This window comes from Benincasa hispida, chromosome 12 (assembly GCF_009727055.1).
Source record: "Benincasa hispida cultivar B227 chromosome 12, ASM972705v1, whole genome shotgun sequence".
NCBI classification, from domain to species: Eukaryota; Viridiplantae; Streptophyta; class Magnoliopsida; order Cucurbitales; family Cucurbitaceae; genus Benincasa; species Benincasa hispida.
In genome coordinates, this window is record NC_052360.1 from 46,952,862 (window position 1) to 46,973,759 (window position 20,898).

General features: G+C 33.2%; 1 protein-coding gene and 2 long non-coding RNA genes across 7 annotated transcripts; all 3 read right to left on the reverse strand.

Moving 5' to 3' along the window:
* Positions 1 to 1,480: 1,480 nt before the first annotated feature.
* LOC120067066 lies at positions 1,481 to 5,906 on the reverse strand. 2 transcript variants are annotated; one of them, XR_005478922.1, is made up of 4 exons: positions 4,922 to 5,906; positions 4,348 to 4,732; positions 4,181 to 4,250; positions 1,481 to 4,044 (listed from the first exon to the last, which is right to left on the reverse strand). It is a non-coding gene; the product is annotated as an uncharacterized LOC120067066 (long non-coding RNA). The 2 variants fall into 2 exon arrangements; XR_005478921.1 differs by lacking the exon at positions 4,922 to 5,906 and having other exon boundaries at positions 4,348 to 4,915.
* Positions 5,907 to 7,749: 1,843 nt separating this feature from the next.
* Positions 7,750 to 13,045, reverse strand: LOC120067065. 3 transcript variants are annotated; one of them, XM_039018449.1, is made up of 3 exons: positions 12,789 to 13,045; positions 11,582 to 11,634; positions 7,750 to 8,229 (listed from the first exon to the last, which is right to left on the reverse strand). In XM_039018449.1, exon 3 carries the CDS (start codon positions 8,219 to 8,221, stop codon positions 7,949 to 7,951), a length of 273 nt encoding a protein of 90 aa, XP_038874377.1. In that variant the 5' UTR covers positions 8,222 to 8,229; positions 11,582 to 11,634; positions 12,789 to 13,045; the 3' UTR covers positions 7,750 to 7,948. The 3 variants fall into 3 exon arrangements, with proteins under 3 accessions (XP_038874377.1, XP_038874375.1, XP_038874376.1); XM_039018447.1 differs by lacking the exon at positions 11,582 to 11,634 and adding an exon at positions 9,252 to 9,520 and having other exon boundaries at positions 12,789 to 13,039; XM_039018448.1 differs by lacking the exon at positions 11,582 to 11,634 and having other exon boundaries at positions 12,789 to 13,041.
* A 2,649-nt stretch (positions 13,046 to 15,694) lies between these two features.
* LOC120067740 lies at positions 15,695 to 17,497 on the reverse strand. Of its 2 annotated transcripts, XR_005479014.1 has the most exons (5): positions 16,962 to 17,497; positions 16,794 to 16,863; positions 16,606 to 16,672; positions 16,446 to 16,502; positions 15,695 to 15,762 (listed from the first exon to the last, which is right to left on the reverse strand). It is a non-coding gene; the product is annotated as an uncharacterized LOC120067740 (long non-coding RNA). The 2 variants fall into 2 exon arrangements; XR_005479013.1 differs by lacking the exon at positions 15,695 to 15,762 and having other exon boundaries at positions 16,001 to 16,502.
* Positions 17,498 to 20,898: the final 3,401 nt, after the last annotated feature.

Genomic DNA, 20,898 nt, shown 5'->3' on the forward strand with positions numbered 1-20,898 from the left:
AAGCAAATAAATGAAGTAGAATTGAGGAATTTAATACTAAGAAAATAACTCTTTTCAAGACCTATCAAAATACCCCCAACTTAGGTCTTTGTCGTCCCGAGCAAGTTAAAAACTAGAAATATGTATTCATTCAAGCAAAATGTGAATTTGTTTATTGTGACTTTTCAAATTTTCATTCATTTATTCAAATTGTTCATATGTTCAATTGTCTTTACACAAAAATTTGATTCTCATCTCTTTTCTCAACAATCAAGGAAGTAATGATACAAACATCCATTTAGAAATTTAAAATTTTGCTAACAAAAAGTTGAAACTTATTTTTGAAGAGAAAATATCTTTTTCTTGCAAAGCCATAAAAGAAAAGACCACAAAATTTTAGTTTATTTAAAGGCTAAAACTAATGGAAAAGTGATATCTAACTCTCAATTCCTCTTCACCCTACACCGGCTCGGTTATCGGTCTAAGATATACCTAAATTACATTGGAGAGTGGCAATTCTAAGGCAAGGCTGTCTTTAAAAACTCATGCACACAAATTTTAATTGGCATTTCTTTTACTTAGAGGGATAGCTTTCACACTCACACTGTCAGGAACCTATCACTCTTTTTTCACAGGCCCTAACAAGACATGATGGAGGTAGTTTTTGCTCCTCTATTCATGCACTCACACACATGTTAGTGAAGGTTATGTTGTTTTGCAAACTTGCTTAATTAACTTTTTTTTAGGCCCTATTTTATCCTCTTTGTCTAGACTTGCTACTCTAACAAGATGGTTGTTCTTAGATCAAAAAGTGTCATATTAGGGTGACAAAGAAAATTAAGTAGATATGACATTTCTAAAAGTTTTAAGATTATAAATAAATCTAAATGCTAAGTATTCGATTTTTTTTATAAAATTAAAAGGAAAAGAATTTTTATTTTGAAAAATGATTTCAAAATTTTGTTTAAAAATTTTAAGAGGTCTAAAATTTTGTTTGTATCTTTACTTAAAAGAGTGTGTCATCAAATTTTCATTGATAAGAATCAAAAGATTGTATAAATCAAATGATGCATAAAACAAAGTGAATGTGATTATTTTATTGTGTGTATTGACGCATTCAATCATTCATGCATTTATTCATTCAAAGCAAAATGAGTAAAGAATCAAAGAATAGTCTTCTTGAGCATTAAGAATTGAATGGTTATGTTCTCAGGGAATCAAAATCATGTTATCAAAATGTATCAGAACCTTAAATATATTAAAATATGTCAGATCGGAGTCACAAAATCTAATCAACTAACTAGTTAGCTAACCCGAGCTAAGATGCTCAAGGGTTCCAGACATATCATAGAGCAAAAATTTTAGTAAGGCTCATTTTTCTAAACTATAAATTTAATCAAAGAATGTCAAAAACATGCAATGTTTCCCACCCCCAACTTAAAAATTGAACATTGTCCTCAATGTTTAAACTATGCAAATATGTTCAAGGATAAAAAGTAAGGGATGTAGAGAGAAACTTCTCTGATTTTCGTAGTTGCTTGTTATTTACTTGAGAGAGAATTCCTTGCTTTTGTTTTGTTTTCCTTTTTCTTATTTTTTTGAGTTTAGCTATAAAGGAAAAGAAGAATCAAAATAAGAAAGAGAGTACAGAATCGAAAAAGACAAAAGAAGAAAGAAGAAAATTTTGTCCTGTTTTACAAATTTTTAGCGTCGTTTGCTCAACGTTGGTGAAGATGGATATCAAATATACGAAGGATTAGTCAAAAGTAAGTCCAATTGGACTTGGTTTACATGCCCTTCGTTGAAGACCTTAAGCCTGTGTCCATTCATCTTGAAAGTCTTTCCTGTTTCAAGACTTTTGATTTCAACTGCACCATATAAGAGAAAACATTAGTAATTTCAAAAGGACCTAACTATTTGGACTTAAGTTTTTCAAGCATCAATTGTAATTTGGAATTGTAAAGCAATACTTTTTGTCCTATTTTGAAGTCCTTTCTTATCAAACCTTTATCATGAATAAATTTGGTCTTCTCTTCATAAATCTTTGAGTTTTCATAAGCATTACATCTCAATTCTTCTAATTGTTGCAATTCTGGAAATCTTTCCTCTCCAACTTGAGCTAGATTCAAATTATATTGTTTTACCTCCCAATATATCTTATGTTCAACCTCTACGGGAAGATGGCACACTTTTCCATATACAATTATGTATGGGTTGTTCTTATAGGTGTCATAAAAGTGGTTCTATAAGCCCAAAGTGCATCATTAAGACGGGTACTCCAATCTTTTCTTTTCAAGTTGATCGTTTTTCTAGAACGCATTTCATCACTTCTCTATTGGAAATTTTCGCTTGGTCATTTGTTTGAGGATGATACAGGAGTTGCAACATGGTGGTGAACTTCGTATTTTCTTAATAATGACTCTATGGTCCTATTGTAAAAATGTGTTCCTTGGTCACTTATAATGACTCTAGGAATTCCAAATCTATAAAAGATGTGATTTTTTAGAAATTTTGAAACAACAGAATGATCATTTGTTTTAGTGAGGATTACCTCAACCCACTTGGAAACGTAATCTACCGCAAGCAAAATATATAGATAGCCAAATGAAGAAGAGAATGGGCCCATAAAATCTAAGCCCCAAATGTCAAAAATCTTACATACAAGAATGGAATTAAGTGGCGTTTAGTTTCTTTTTAACAAGGATCCAAATTTTTGACACTTTTCACAAGACTTGCAATATGCATAAAAGTCAGAAAAAAAAGAAAATTTTAAAATAGTCCTGAGTCTAAAATTTTCTAGCAGTTTTGTAACGACCCGACCCTCTAGGACTCAAGTCGGGCCATTACTAAACACATGCATGCATGTAACTTAAAACGACACCCTTTTATAGTGAAATAAATGCTAAATAAATAAGGTAAATTCAAAAGACATTCATTAAATTCAAATATTAAAAATAAATGATGGGTACTCATAAATCATAAATGATAATAAATAGGTCTGAAAACAAATCTTAATAGTAAGTTTTAAACATCAAAACTGAAAGTTGACAACATGAAAAGAAATCTAAATATCATGAGTGGAAGTATAGAATTGGTCCCAATGGCTCGATCACGAATTTCGCTTGTCAATCGCTGGTGCATCTCTACCTTTACTTGAAACAACAACATGAAAAATGATTAGTATAAAATACTCAGTAACTAACCCCACTACTGGAGTCAGGCTAGGCATCTATGTCCTCTAAATGCCTACCTCTGGTGGAACATATAAACTTCTCTAATCCTCATGGGATACGTACATACATGAATAACTAAATTTCATCCTATTATAGTTAAGTATACCCACTACCTCTATTAAGTCTCAAAGAACCCACAAACCTCTGGTGAATCCCGAAGAAGACACCACCTCTAGTGAATCCCGAAGGAAACACAACCTCTGGTGAATTGCGAAGGAAAGCATCACCTCTAGTGAATCCCGAAGGAAACACAACCTTTGGTGGATCCTGAAAGAAAGCACTACCTCTGGTGAATCCCGAAGGAAACACAACCTCTAGTGAATCTCCAAGGGTACACAACCTCTAGTGAATCCCGAAGGAAAACTCCACCTCTAGTGTATCCCGAAGGAAAACACCACATCTCATCATCATGGTTCTACAACGTACATATACATCTTATCGTTTTAGTCCCATAACATACATATACATCTCATCATCCTCAGATTCAGCAGGATCTTCAAGAATAATAATATACTCAATCATCCTAGCATTCAAACATCTCTATGCGCATCTAGTCTTTTAAATCCTCATGCCAGCAAGGCATACATAAACATCAAACCATCAATATATCCTCAGTAACCATGACTATTAATACCTGACTCTAGTCCTTTCAAACCTCAGTCAAAGAAGGCATACATAAATATCATGCTAACTAATAATTCTCAATAAATCATAATTATCATTGCCTGGCACTAGGGCAGTTCTAGTAGAAAGATTACTTACCTCAAAGTAAATCAAAAATAGTTCAAGCAAGTTTATCTCCTCCTTGCCAAGCAGACCCTTGAACCGACACCTATAATAAATCCAATATTTAAATTAATCCCTTGAGTCCTTTCCAATTAACCATACTCAAGGTCTCCAATTTTAATTTTATTGAAATCATGGCTTGGTCCAAGGTTAATTTTCAAAAAGCACAAAGACTTACCAACCTTAACAAATTTTCCACCGAAATTGGTCTTAAACTTCAAAGCAATATCTCAAAATCTTCAATCTTTGATTCTATAGTCCAAACATAAAGAGAAGTTATCAATTTTAACACAAAACCAAATGGGATAATCAAACCCCTCAAAGAAAAAATCCAAAACTCAGCTCTTACCCAAATTATTCAAGAATCCAACGAAACCCAAACGACGGCGACGGAAGGCTGGCTCGAACGACGTTAGTGTGGCGAAGTCGAGCTGAAGTTTGGTGCTAGTGCAGCGAGTGGCGACTAGTAGACGGCCCAGTGCGCGGTGTAGGGCGGCTGAAGACTTATGGCTAGGACTTCGACGCCGTACAGACCTGAAGCGCACGAAACAGGTAAAGCAACGCAAACCGAGGCGACGCTGACGGATCAAGCAGCTAGAGACTCGCGAATGGCGTGGGGTCTTCAAATTTGACGCGAACGGCTGGAAACTCCCATCAACCCTTGATCTTCAAAGCACTCCACAAACAAGATAGAAGATCAAGCCTCACTTGAATGCTCCAAATATTCATGCATTCTATCACAAGAACATACAAGAAACAAAATTCTAAATTTTAGAATTTTCTACTATCATTCATCCAAATTCCTAGTCTATTACAATTGAAAGGATATGAGGCTTTATATAGCCTTATAGAGATTCTAATACAATTAATGTAAAGTAGCAAAAGTCAACATAAAAAATTAAAGAAATAGTCATCTTCCCAACCTCCATTTTTCATCTACCATATTCATTCCAATTCTATTAATGGCAGCCACCATCTTTGACTAGTCTTCTTCTCCAATGCATCCTCATTAAAAGTAAACTCTAAATTTCCAACAACTATCTTTAAACACAATATTCATAATTTCAATACTTAAACTAAACACTAAATTGCTGAAAATTAATTAAAAACAACTAAATTTACATGGAAACTTAATGATTTTGATTCATATCATCTTCAAGTTCATTTCATGGAAATATGATTTCTCGATTCATATCATTCTCCCTTTCTTCAAGAATATTCGTCCTCTAATCTATAGAATCTCTTTTGAATGCAGCTTTTGGTAGTCATCTTCTTATACTTGAATCCATGAACAACAAAATTCAACAAAAAAAATCTCTCGGATTACACCATTTTTTTTTTTTTTACATTTTCCAAACAAGAACATTTGACATTGAAGGAAATCGAATTGGAAGATCTTGAAGAAAGCAATTTTGTAGATGACACTCAGATCTAAAACTTTGAAGAAGACAAAAATGTAAAATGAAAACTAGAACTGACACTTTTTTTTTTATCTAATGGACAGAAGAATAAGAAAGTTATTGCAACAATGGAAAGATATATTGATCTAGAGCCAAAGCTTTGATACCAAATGATATGAGACCCCTAGGCATCGAATCCAAGAACCATGTTGAACGTTCAACATGACCCAAAGAACTCGACCCCAATAGCCTCAAAACCAATTTGATCTCAACCTCTAAGATAGGCTAAATTCATATTACTTAGGTGATCTAAGGAACCAAGGATCGGACAAAGTTAGAAACTCCCATCGACCATTGATCTTCAAAGCATTCCACAAGTAAGATAGATCAAGTCTCACTTGAATCCTCCAAATATTCATGCATTCTATCACAAGATCACACAAAAAACAAAATTCTACATTTTAGAATTTTCTATTATCATTCATCAAATTTCTTATTTATTACATAAATGATAGGAGGTTTTATATAGCCTTGTAAGGATTCTAATACAATTAATATAAAGTAGCAAAAATCAACATAAACCATTAAAGTAGTCATCTTCTTGACCTCCATCTTTCATCCGCCATATTCAATGCAATTCTATTAATGACGGCCACCATCTTTCAACCACCAATTTTAATGCATTTTCTTGAATAGCAGCCACATCTTTAACCACCAAATTAAACTCTATAATGCTGGAAATTAATTAAAACAACTACAAATATCATAATGGCAGATTAAGTACAAATATCATAATGCTTTTATATTTCAGCCTTCACTGGGAAATTCTCAACCAAGTCTCAAATTCAAATGTCCCAATCAGACTGAATGGGCCCAAAAGAAAATGTATTCAATTATATGGTCTACAAAGCAAATACACCCTTCTTAATATTCCTCATTTTCCAACATTGCTAGGTTATATGCCATTTCTCCAAATAACAATTATATTCATTCCACTACGATAATCTTTTGAGTTCAACAACCGTCTAACCTCTTAGTCGAGAGTATAAATCTAAACTACATGAGTAATATTCAAGTTGACATTCCACTATCATAACTAGAACCCTAACTGAACAATAATCTCACAACCATGTTTCTTTTAAGACCCAAAAAGGAAAAAGGATCCTGTTGAGCTGAAAGAAACTAGACATACATAAAGAAGAACCGTTTATATTGAACAAATAATATAGGAATTATGTATTATATAAACAAGATGGAGAAACAATTCTAATAAAGAAATAAAAGGAAAATGGAAACAGGAAACAATATTATTGTTACTACATTTCTTTGCTGATAAATTGTTGAAGGATGAACACATAATCATTCAAAAATAAGACAGGCAGGAAACAAGAGCTAAAGCCAGTTGTCTATTTTCCCCAAAATTCCTTGATCTTTTTCTTATAATTGCTTTGGTATGTGCCCCAATGCAATGTAAGGGGCAGAGGCATACCACAAACACAACAGAAGGCGAAGGCAAAGATAGGAAGCCAGATATTTTTTTTCTACAACAGAGATATTAGATATTACCTGTTTTGAGTGGAAAACCACTGAGTTGATGTTACTTTTGCCATTAATGTGAGCATCTGAGCTCCTCTTCTGTAAGTTTGTTGTTGTTCCTATTAGGGCGGGAAACAATTTGGTTCAGTTCGATTTGGTAGTCAAACTAAACCGAACCAAATTTTCTAATATGTGAAACTAAACCAAATTGATCAATTTTGATATTTTAAAAAAATCTGTTATATTTTTTTAATTAAAAAACGGTTCAATTCGATTCAATTTTGTTTTTTAAATTAAAAACTGTTCGATTTTAAATTTGATTTCTCTCTTTTTTAAAAAAATATATAAACAAAAAAATGATTCAATCCGATTTCAAGTTCGATTTTTACGATTTGAATGACCACCCTAATTTCCATGCCCCTATCTACCATGAAAATGTAAAGATCCTTCTACTAGCATTATTAAAATGCAATATTTCCACCTAATAAAATTTCATACCACAGAGTTTTAAATAAACGATAAGAAAATCCCCATGAGAGTGGTTTAATTAGTGGCTTTCAAATTTTTTTTTTTTAAAAAAAAAAAAATGGTTTGTATCAATTTTGAACTTTTTTTACTTTGTTTCATTTTAATTCCATTATTATATGTCAAAATATATTGCTTTGACCTCTAAACTCCAAACAAAATTTGTTTGATATTATAAATAAGGCATATTGAATTTGATATCGAACTCAAAACAGCTGGCCCAAGATGAAAATAGAATACTTTATCTACTACAATCTGAACGATATTTATGAAAGCTTGAAACCAAATAATCAAACAGAACACATGGAAGGGCCAACATATATATAGAGAGAGTGAGAACTCCAATGATCAAAATAGAATCTAAACATTAAAGGTAACTAAAGAAATTTAGACCAAGGGAAAGCACCAGTAATTTGGGAATTTTTTATGTTGGGAATTTTTTAAAGGTAACTAAAGTCATTCATGAAGATGGAGAGAAGAAAGAGTAACTCATTGAATATATTTGGGAATTTCTCCTTTCCTTAAAAGGGAGAGGGAGTACTCAGCAGTATCAATGAGGTCTTCAATATTGTGAAGAGATCGCTCTTCAGAAGCAAGCAAGAAAATGCCACGAACCTCCGCCTTCTTTGCTAATCTAGCTGCAAAGCTAAGAGGCAAATTTGGGGAGTTGAGGCTCCGCAGTATCTGGCGATAAAGAGATATAACACGCCCCCGGTTCCTCGCTAAATCCTCTGCTGTTGCCCATACGATACCTTTTGCCATTTCTCAAACTGAAAAGAAGTAAAAGAAAATTGAAGACATCATAATGAAACTAAAAAGACTGCGTGGCACCCTAACAGAGGAGAGTTCTCAATTACAGGTCAATTTCTCTGCGTCATTTCTTCAAACAGTTTGTGCTCATGTCTCAAATCCAACTGAAACTATCATGTACGTTTCATGGATAGAATTGGGCAATGGTGAAATATCAGAGCTATGTAGAATTCTTCAGAATTTGGCGATTTTGGACCATAATTCAGCCATCAATACACAAACCCACTGACTAATTTATGCCGTTTCACTAGATTCTCAACGGCGATTAAGAGTAAAAAGTATAGAATATGAATATATGTTAACTTGGATCCATCTGGAGTTTAGAGCATGCGGAAGAAGCACTGAATGAGCGAATGAAGGATTGAAGAACAATGATGGTGGCAGTGGCGGTGGCGATGGGGTTCAGAGAGGGGGAGAGTCGTAGCTTGTTTGATAAGCCAAAGTAAAAAAATTATATTTTAGTCCTAAACTTTGAATCCGGATTCTATTTTTTCCCTAAATTTTCGTTATATTAATTTTTAACAGAATGATAAGATGATTGAATTTTTAAATGACTATTTTGCCAAATAAGTTAGTCAATACTAAAAAAAAATCTAGAGTTTCAATTTTGAATTAGGTAGTAAAACAATTTTTTATGAGAGATCAAAATCATTTTGCATTCTAGATTTTGGTCATTTACTATTTTGACATGTTAGTTGTTAACATTTTACTTCATCCTTCATCTTACGCAACCCATGCTAGATGCAATTTCATCCTTAAATAGATTTAATCTCTAAGAGTTAACAAAATCTTAACAGCAAGAACCACAATAAATACTCTTTAAAAATTCAAGGGCTAAAACAGACATTTGTTAAAGTTTAGAGTGAAGGGATTGAATCCCGTGCGGAAGCTGTGAATGCTCGTGCTTCAATATCCTTGAAGAAAACAAGAACATAAAACAAATAAACATGTTATAATTTAATAAAAATGTAGAAATACTCACTTTTGAAGACTGTTCTTCAAGTCATTCTCCCATCAAGAACACCATCATCTTAGACTGTCTAATCTCGGGGCAAAGGAACTGACATTTTTTTAACCATTCCTATCTTTCCATAAACAGTATTGAAAAAGTTGATTAAGGGAAATTGGATTGATGCCAAAATCGCCCACTGTTTGGGAGGAGAATGCGCTCTTAATAGTAGCGCAAAATCGAAACCTTCTGAGATGGGATGCCGAGAATCTGCTACCAAGTCAGTATGACTAGGAGTTGACCTGAGAAGGGGAATTCAACCTTATTCATCCATCTTTTTTTTGCACTTTCTTCCTCCAAAAATTCATTAAACCAATGACTCAAATAAGTCAACTTGTATCTAGAGCCAAAAACTACAGCAACGTATAACAATAAATTGGTCTTCTCACTTGTAGTTATACCCAATGCTTGTTGAACTTTGTCTGCTTGCTTAATATCATCTAACTCAATAATGCATTCTCATACAACAAGTATTCACAAATTATTTCTTGGATCAAACATAGTTCATGAAAAAAATATGTTTGAAGTCACAAACATAGATGTTGAAAACTTTATCGTTACCTCTGTGAAAGTATTTAGGAACTCTACAAACACTTTTGCATTATCCCAATCTTCAATAATAGGCATATCATCCTTTGGCAAATAACTTGGGTCATGCTCCTCTAATCTTTCAAATGTCTTTTGACACTCAATCGCTCCGTCCAACATAGTGAAAGTTAAATTCCATCGTGTTGGAACATCCATTGTAAGACAAGTTTTTGTTGACATCTTTATCTTCTTTAGCAAAATCTTTAAATATTTGCAATCTTGCAAGAGATGAGCTAACATACTTCACAACATTTCTAATTCCAATGATAGACATGTGCAAATCTTTTAAAGCATCACTAACTATTAAATTAAGGATATGAGGACAACATCTAACATGAATAAATTCACCATCTAACACCAATCCATTCTTGCCTCTAAACTTTTTAACCAAATATGCAATAGCTCCATCATTTGAACTTGCATTATCGACTGTTATGGTAAAAAGCTTATCAATACCCAACTTTCTAAGCATTTTTCAATTGCTCAACCTATCGTATCTCCTCTATGATTAGCTATTTGAAAAAAGTTAAGAATCCTTTTGTGTAAACTCCAATCACCATCAATAAAATGAGCCGTTATAACCATATAATTAATATTCTGCACGGAAGTCCATATATTAGTTGTTAAACAAACTCTTTGACCACTTCGAGTCAATGCACTCTTTAACTTTTGTTTGCTCCCCATGTACATTTGAAAATAATCATTTGCAACAATTACTCTTGATGGAATTACAAACTTCGAATTTAATACCTGAAAAAATTTACGAAATCCTTCACTTTCTACAAACTTAAATGACAATTCATCTAATATGATCATACAAGCAAGCATTGTTCTACAATTTTCGAGTGAAGGATGTAGCCATCAAACTACTTTTAGAATCTCCCTCTCCTTCAACATAATCTTCTGACTTATTTGTATACTTCTTACATTACTCTATATGCCTTTTTAGATTTGTTGTACCATTTCTCTTGGAATCACAAGCATATGTAGCCCCACGGTACTTACAAGCAACCCTAGGATATTCAGGATCACATCCTTCTACTTTAATAAAATGTTCCCATACCGATGAAGCTAGTTTAATAGGTTTTCTTTTTCCTAACAATCTTACTGAACTAGAACAACTTTGATTTGAAATCTCATTCGCAAACGATAAAGTCATCCTATGAAAAATAAAATTTAAATTAAACACATTACTAAGTTTAATAATCTTTAGTTGTTAGCTAGTCTTTAGGTAGCTTGCTTTTAAATACTAACACTTTAAATTCATGTCTATTTCACATTTCATCTATTGTTACTTGTTAGTTGTTTTAAGTCAAACTTTTTTCCCCTAAAGCATTTATGCAAGTGAGTTTAATTGACACTAATTCAACTTTTCACAAAATGTTCTGGCTTTAACCATGCTCTCGGAAAGAAAAACTATGATAGAAGGCTGAGGCATTAGACTGAACCACAATCTAGATCAGTTACAGAGTATAAGTAGAGAAATAGTGGGAGTATTGTTAGGAATGTAATTATGTGAGAAGTTTGTTCAAGTTTATGGAGTGAGTTTAGGATTTGTAGGCCGAATTTTGGGTATTAGTTTTGTAAGAGAGTGATAGTCTTTTTTCCTATTCTCTTCTCTCTCTCTAAAATTGAGAAGGATTATGAACTTAACTAATTAAAAAATCTAAACCAAGCAGCTCAAGATATGAACAAAACTGAAGTTGGCAACTAACCTTTGATGCATATTAGTACAGCTATGGGAGTCTCAGAAACCAAATCAACAAGCCTAAACTACGAAGAGATTCAAGATGGTTATAAAATATCTAGAAGTAGAGAAAAAAATGAGTGAATGTGCGGAACATTTAATGGGTTCTTGATAAGAAAAAAATAACCATCTTTTAGTCAATAATTAGAAGTATAGATTACCCATTTTCTAAACTAATGATTTTCAAAAGATTATCATTCTAAGTTCTGGAAACATTAAACATGGTGCAAGCTTACACTTTTTTTTTTCTCTCTCTCTTTTAACAAATGAAATGCAGTCAATAAGATTCAATTGGGCGAACAACATCTTAATAAATGGGTTAACATCAATCAATAGCCAACAAAGTCATGTTGTGATCAATAGCTGCAACAATGTAGTGGTGAAGAATGTGAAGATAATAGCTGCAACAATGTAGTGGTGAAGAATGTGAAGATAATAGTGAAATATGAAACCCCATAAAAACTACCACTACCATCCAATCTAGCTTTCATCTTCAAGAAGAAGAATAAAAAACAGGGAACAAGACCATCTCCAGTGTTCTTTCTTGTACTAGAATATAGATTTGAATATTGAATAACTCAAGTTCATAAAGTTAACAAGAAGCAACAAACAACTCAACAAGCCAAAAGAAAAAACCCCTAATCCAAAACCAAATCCTAGTATCACAGACAGAGTAATCTATCTAAGCCCTAAAAAGTTAAAAACAAATTCAATTAGCTCACTAAATCCTAGATCCCATAAACAGAAACTTGAGTGAATCCAACAATCTCCACTAAAACCCAAATCAAATATGAAAACATAAGAATAAAAGAAAGGAAAAAACTTACAGAAGAGGGAATAGTGGCAGAGAGCAAATGGGAAATTGTTTGAGCTACATTATAGGCAAAAGGGGAAGGAGAAGAGAATGTGAATGAGATGGAAGAAGGATTGACAAATTGTAATGAAGCTTGTTTTCTGCTCTACCTTCCATGTTCCTTCCCCTCCCCTTGCTTTTTTGCTCAAAAATTCCCACCATGAAAAAAAAGCCCAGAAACCCCAATTAACAGATCAAAAACCCCAAACAAAATATGGGGTCCATTCAGAAATCAAGATCACAAAATTTCAGAAGAAGTCCACGATAAACCTAGAAGAAATTTCAGATCAAAAAATAAACAAAACCCACAGATCAAACAAACCTTATCGACGCTGATGGCAAAGCTGAGCGACGCTGACGAACGGACAGGGAGAGAGGGGAGCGGCGGACAGAAAGAACTTGATGCGGACGGAGAGACGGCAATTGATGTGTAACAGAGGATGAGTTTTAGGGATGGTAGTGAAGATGGGAGCGGACTGAGGGTGACTGGGTGAGGAGATGAATGAAAACTGAAATCGAAGAAGAACTAACCTTCACCTCTAGTATGTTCATGTACTTTTTGAAGAAAAATAGATTAAAAAAAATTCTCTAAAGTGCCTTTTTAATCTATTCATTCCAATTTCTTTTATTAAAAAAAGATGTTTTAGTTATATGTATTTAAAGAATTCATAAGGTTGGAAGTTGTCTACTACCTTCTAAGGAATGAATTTCGGTGCCAAAACGAACATGACATCAAATATGTACTATCGACTAGATCAAAAGTTTGATCCCTCATCTCACATATTGTCATAACAAAATTGAAAAACAAATAAGATAATGGTTCATTTTTTGCTCTTCTAATTTGAAACCAAGAAATTGGATTAAAATAGAGTTATATTTCACGCTTTCAAATATGAGTTGAGTAGTTGATTCAAGAACCGGATCACAATTTAATCCGTTACTAAAAATTTGCTTGTTGCTATACGTACAAACTATAAAATTGGGAGTGAATCCTCACTAAATCTTAGGTTAGATATAAATTATTATGAATAAATTTATATAAAAAAAAATTGATGTTTTTTTTTTTTTGGTATAATTATTATTTCATAGTAACATATAAAGAAAAATAAATCAAGTTTATATTTATTAAATCTTTGTCTTTTTTAATATAGCTCTGAATTTTGAAATTTTAAATTTTAAATTCGAATTATTGAAAATATATAAATATTGTTTTTAGAATTTGCACTATTCAAGTCATAAAATTTGAAAATAGTTTTCAAAGCTTACGGTATTTATATGGTTTATCAAACGAGATCTTAGTCTACTTGGATAATGATCAAACATAGTTTGTGTAAAACTTAATTTTATTGAAATTAGTAAGTTTATGGATATTTTGGATTGATTGACTATAAATTTTTAAGTGAGTAAAAATTGACTAAAAATAAAAAATCGTAGGGAAAAATACATTTTTTGTCTATAGATTTTGAGTCTAGTTTCTTGTTTCATAGTGTTATACATTTAGATTTTATTTCAATTTAATTTTAAGTTTCAAAATGTTATAATTTTACCCTTGGCATTTGAGTTTTGTTTCAATTTAGTTCCTATGTTTCAATATTTATACTTTTAACCTCAATTTTTTTACTAAATATGCATTTTTTGTCTTTAGAGTTAATTTATATAATTAAAAACCGTTAAAAGAATTCTAATTGGTCAAGTTTCATTATTTTCATCATTTTGAAAATTAAATTTAAAATTTAACTTGACAAGTACTTTTAATTAATGAACAGAAAGTGACGTCAATAATTGAGAGTGAGTATTTATTAAAAATTTAAGGTTAAAATGTAAATCTTGAAATCCAATAACCAAATTGAAATAAAACTCAAATTTTAATGGTAAAATTGTAATATTTTGAAATTCAAAGACTAAATTGATAATAATTTAAAACCTATGGACCAAATAGCCTAAAAAGTGATTATTCCCAAACTTGTACTAGTTGTCTAAATTTAGAATTTAATGTAAGTTCGGGGCAAAAATTGAAGTTTTACCTAAAATTGAAATGAATTTATTATTGGAAAGAGAGAAAAGGGGTGGGAAAGGGTAACAAAAACAGTTACATCTTGGAAATGGGTTAGTTTGGATTGGCTGATTGCATGGGTCTCTCATTGTGGGTCCCACTTATGGATTTTTTGCCCTTTTAACTATTTGTTATTATCTACAAATAACTGCACTGCCCCCACCTTCGTTCGTACTTCCCTTTTTATATTTCCATTTTTACCCTTTACAATTTCTCATAATTGCCAATTCATCCCTCATCTTTTGTCTAAAGTTCAATGTTAGTAGATTCGAGAGTCGTATTTGGATATCTGATCTCTTAGTTAATAGGCTCATGAAGTCTCTTGCGACTAGTTTTAATTTCCTTTTTGTTTTTAGACTCTTGATGAGTCTCATGTCTTTTGGAATTCTTATTTTTTCATTTGGTTATGACATGTGTTGAACACTATATTGGCGATTGAGTTTTGTGGACTTTTTTGTTCCTTTAATATATATATATACGTTCATTTAGAATAAATTATCACGTGTAATTTGTTCGATTGTGTTAAAATTTACTCCTCCTTTCATTCTTACCACATACTAAAAAAAATCATTTGAGAACAAATTTAATGAGCACATGTTAGAGAGAGTTAATTTAACTCGTTGAATTGATATATAGCATGTTTAGAGTGAGTTTGATATTGTTAAAATAACTTTTGTCGTATATAAAATTATTCTGAAATACACCTTCAATTACTCAAAATCAATTCAATGTTTAATTTTACATTTCTAAATGTATTTTTCATACAATTAAAATTGATTTTGAATGATTACAAATATTTTCTAAATGATTTTAAAAATGAAAAAAATAATTTTAACCATTTTAGAATCACTCTCAAGCATGTCAATAATGTTGAACGATCAAATTTAACATGTAACAACCCGACCCCCTAGGACTCAGGTTAGGCCGTTACTAAATACATGTATGCATGGAACTTAAGACGATACCCTTTTTTTGGGTGAAATGAATTCTAAATAAATAAGGTAAATTCAAAAATCATTCATTAAATTCAGATATTAAAAACAAACAATAGGGTACCCATAAATCATAAATGATAATAAATAAGTCTGAAAACAATTCTTAATTGTAAGTTTCAAACATCAAAACTGAAAATTGAAAAAAACATGAAAAAAAATCTAAATATCATGAGCGGGAGCATAAAACTGGTCTCAGTGGCTCGATCACGAATTTCGCTTGTCATTCGTTGGTGCATCTTTACCTTTACCTGAAACAACAACATGAGAAATGATGAGTATAAAATACTCAGTAAGTAACCTCATTACTGAGGTCAGGCTAGACATTTATGTCCTCTAGATGTCTACCTCTGGTAGAACATATTAATTGCTCTAGTCCTCATGTGACACATACATACATGAAAAACTGATTTCTATCCTACTGTAGTTAAGTATGCCCACTACCTCTAGTAAGTCTCGTAGGACTCACAACCTCTAGTGAATCCCGAAGGAAGCACAACCCCTGGTGAATCTCGAAGGAAACACAATCCCTGGTGAATCCCGAAGGAAACACAATCTCTGGTGAATCCCGAAGGAAACACAACATATAATGGGCATCTAACTAATCAGTAAAGACACTATCACAGTCTCCACAAGTATCACTACATGGTTCTATAACATACATATACACCTCAACATCATGGCTCTACAACATACATATATGCCTCAATATCCTCATATCAAATACAACCTTATGGAATCAAGTATCATCTCATGCTAGCATGCAAGTATCTACGTGCACAAATAAATGTTTCAGATCCTTATACAAGAACATATATCGGTCATACTATACTATCCGTTTATCATGCTATCGTTCTATCATAATATTCATCTATCATGCTAGCATATATCTAGTGTCTGGCCTGTGGGCAGTTCCAATAGTAAGTTTACTTACCTTTAATTGCAAACTCTAGAAACTAGCAAGCTCAACCTCTTCCTTGCCCAACGAAACCTTGAATCAAACCAAAGTAACAAACAAGCAAATACGAAATTTTAATCTCTAAGCACAGTTTCAAAATCACCAATCCTAAACCAAAAGCTTCTCAACAACTTACCGAAAACCCACAAAATCAAACTTAAATCATCCAAAACAAAGACACCAGGAAACCTCAAGATCCAAACCTAACACCCAAACATCATGGCAAATTATTTTAGGCCGCAGTCCATGGTTCAGTCAAACTTAAATCGAGTAATTCATAAACATACAACATGCTTAACAACCCACATGAGTTTAGAGCCTTACCCTTCACTAAGATTCGTCGACTACCCCTTTAATCGGCTGGACGACAACTTCAACAACCTAAAATTTTGCCCTAACATCCAAAATATGACGAGTACCAAAAAATCAAGGCCAAACTATAGTGACTGTTCAAAATCCTCAAAAAATCCAATCAAAACAATTTACACTTACCCTTAATCTAAGATTCCGACAAAGAATAAAGCGGACCCGACGCGATAGGGACGACAGCGACTGGCAGTGGTGTGGCTGGGGTAGGGACGTGTGGTTGGAGCGGCAGACGCACGACTGGAGGGGATCTGGACAAGCGGCTCGACTGGACGAAGGCTCACGGTGGTCGCTCGACATCCGATCTAGGTGGCGTTCGGCTTCAGTGCACGAGTGGCTCGCGACGGCGGCTGGAAGGCATCTCATTGCTCGTGGACGGAACGATCGACTGAAGGGGGTGACACGACGGTGAGCGGTGAGGTTTGACTAGCGAGATCTAATCGGCCGAATTCCACGAACGACGACCGACGCGTCTGGAGTGCAGATCGACGGCTGGGGTGATTGGTTGCAAGCGAGGGTGGGGTCGACGCGGCGACTGCTCGTGGGTATTAGGCTCGACGGAAGACACGACAGTTTGGGAGGTTCGGCAGCAAGGGGTTGGGGTTTTCGGGCGACGTGAAGAAGAAGAAGAAAGGGATTTTGGTTTTATAAAAAAATAATAATAATAACAACAACAACAATAATAATAATAATAACTTAAAAAGAAATAGAATAAACTTTTATTTTATTCTTTTTCTTCTTCTACTTTATTTTATTAACTTCCTTTCCTTCCCAAAATAAAATTAATTCTTGCCATTAATTTCCAAATTAAATAATTTCAACGTCAATAATTAAATTCCCGCAAATACACTTAAGTCCAAAAATTCCAAAAATACCCTCAATTAATAAAGATTACTGAAATTATATAGATAATAAAAATTTAGGGTGTTACATAACATATTGGCTTTTGAAAAATATTTAACTCATTGAACTGATATGTAGCATGTTTGGAGTGTTTCATTAACTAGGTTGGCTCAATTCAAAATTTTCAATTTTATGGTCCTGATAAGTAGTTTCACATATCAATGTCATTTTCAACAAAGTATTAAGCGCCTTTTTTTTTTATGTATTACTTTTTCTAATTTCCAACTTTTCTCAATCTTTAGCTTTATTTTCAACTCAAAACGTTCATTTCTAAAAAAATAGAATTTGAAAAAACCACAAAAGACAAACATATATTTATTTTTAACCTCATTCAAACTTTTCCATTAAATTTTCACATCATTTCATTTTAAAATTGAATTGATGTGAACTTTTTTTCTCATCCATCCAAAACTTTTATAATATTTGTTGGGCTGATATTGAAACAATGTGGGCTTTTTGAAAGAAAACGTGAGGCCCAAGTAAAGAAAACCAATTGATCTTTAATGAAAAACCAGCTGATTCAAAAACAATGTGCTGAAAGCACAATCTGTGTGAAACAATCTTATGCCCTACACGTTGACAACCAAAATTAAAATCTTGAACTTCACTGATCTGAAGTCTTGAATGACTACTCCAAATTATTTCTTTTTGTTTCAGAGTGCTCGAGAGAAAATAGAGAGAACCGATGGGGAAATGCTGCCGAATTTTCTTAAGAGAGCTGATGAAGATGAAGATCAAAGACAATACAAGAAGAATGACCGAAGAAAAGAAGAAGAGAAGAAGGAAGACATAAAATTTTTAACGTGGTTCGACCTTAATATGCCTACGTCCACGGAGGAGCTATATTCAAATCTTGGAGATTTTCTTGGAAAACTACAAATGAGTTTAGCTAGTTTTTTTTTTTTATATTCAGTACATCATTTTTGTATCTAGCTACATATGAATTTATACAGAAATTTGTCTAAGTACAATAGCTACAACAAACATTGTATAAGTTGATTTCATCATATTTCTTTAACAATCTCCACCTTGAAATTAACTTCAATGAGTTTCTTCCAGCTCCTCTTTTGTTAACCCTTTTCTTTTTCAACCTTTGTCTCTCAGCTCAAACCCAATGATGTCGAGGCACTTTTGAAGTTTGAGCTAGGTGACAGCTTTGGTTAATATGTCAGAGCCATTCTCAGAGGTATGAACTTTAAGAACTTCTACCTACTTGTTCTCTATCTGTTCTCGTATGAAATGATACTTAACATCAATGTGTTTAGTTCGGTTATGATATTGTGGATGCTTTGATAAATGTATGGTACTTTGATTGTCACATAATAGCTTTACTGTATCTTGTTTAATACCAAAATCAAATAGGAGTCCTTTTAGCCATAATCCTTCCTTTACAGTCTCTGATATGCTATAAATTCAGCCTCAGTGGTAGAAAGAGCTACCATTGATTGTAATGTTGCCTTCCAACTTAATACACAACTTCCAGATATGAATATATAACTAGATAGGGATCTCCTTTTATCTAAGTCCCCTGCGTAGTCAGAGTTAACATAACCTATCAATTATGGTTCACTGCTTAGAGCTTGTTGATACAGTAGTTTGGCACTTGAAGTGCCTTTAAGGTACCTCACGATCTATTTTGTTGCCTCTCAATGCCTCTTACCCAGATTAGCGATGTACCTACTTACCAAACTTGTAGCATAGGCAATATCTAGCCTTGTAGAAATCATTAAGTACACGAGACTTCCCACAGCTTAGAATAAGGAATGGTTGACATTAGCTTTAAGTGTACAATGTTTGTTTCTTTTGGTGAGTTCTTTGCTGAAAGTTTGAAATGATGTGCAATTGGAGTACTGACTACTTTAGCTTATGTCATGTGATATCTTTTGATTAGTTTTTCACAATATTAAGTCTAATCAATACATAGTTTGCATGATATTCTGTCTCTTCTTATATCAATGCTTAATATTCTGTTTGCACTGCCCATGTCCTTCATTTCAAATTCTGATTTCAGTAGGTCTTTGACTTGTTTTAAGTCCTTCATAGTAGTTCCTGATAGCAATATATCATCTACATAAAGAAGTAGATAGATAAGATGAGCATAGGTTTTAGTCTTTATATAAACACATCTATCATAAAAACTCTTAATAAACTCATTCTTCTGTATAAAATCATTAAATCTTATGTTTCAACACCGAGGTGACTATTTACGGCCATAAATAGACCTTTTAAGTAGACAGTAATGGTCTTCTTTCCCATTGACTTCATGTTGGGTTTTATGTCCTAAAACTCGTAGTATGTAAACAATGGAACTTATTCTGAAAATTCAATAAAGGTGTTATTGAATAGATTTATTGTTTAATAAGAAATCCAATAAACCTGAAAGTCCCTTGACTATTGGATGAGTACTTGAACTTTATATGGAGACATAAAGGTGGATCAAGTTCGAGTAAATAGTCAAAATGATCTATAGTATATGAATAAGGTTGGGTACCTTATTCTGGTAACACTATTCGATGCGGCACACTCTGTAGTTGTTACAATGAGTTGTAAAGTGCTACAAACGAAGTGATCCTAATTCGTTCATGTTGGGCATGGGGAGTGGGGGTATCCTTGTGCAAAAGGGTTTGTACAAGATCGGACCACGAAATGAGTTACTCTTACTTTATAATGTTGTTTACTGTTTAAGACTGACTATTTCAAAGCGATGACCTAGGTAACTTGACCTTAATCCTGAGCCAACTATAAACTCCTATTTATTGAGGATTACCCTTAAAAATCATAGGTAAGGGTTGGCTTAACAACTCCGGCTCAATAAGACTCCCATTTCAAGAGTAAGACCGGATAGATAGTTGGGGACATAAGGTGCAAGAAGGAATTCACTCCTACCCTCTTTAGGGATAGTAAAGAGATTGTTCCCTTAAGTGCTAATTCTGGGTCTTGAACAAGGGGGCCCGCCCTCTCATTGGCCCGAGAGGGACTCGGTTTTGTGATCGGATCACAAAAAAATTGTTCATTAGGGGATCAGTGGGGACTTAAGGAACAAGAGGTAATTTCGGTGTTAAAATAGAGATTTGACCTAATCAATATTATGAACAACTTGTGAAGGGTTGAGTTACTAATCATGGTTATATTGAGTGGACATAATATATCTACAATGAGA

Excerpts from the sequence above, each read along its gene's own strand:
- LOC120067065 (XM_039018449.1), bottom strand. The coding sequence starts at position 8,221 with ATGGCAAAAGGTATCGTATGGGCAACAGCAGAGGATTTAGCGAGGAAC.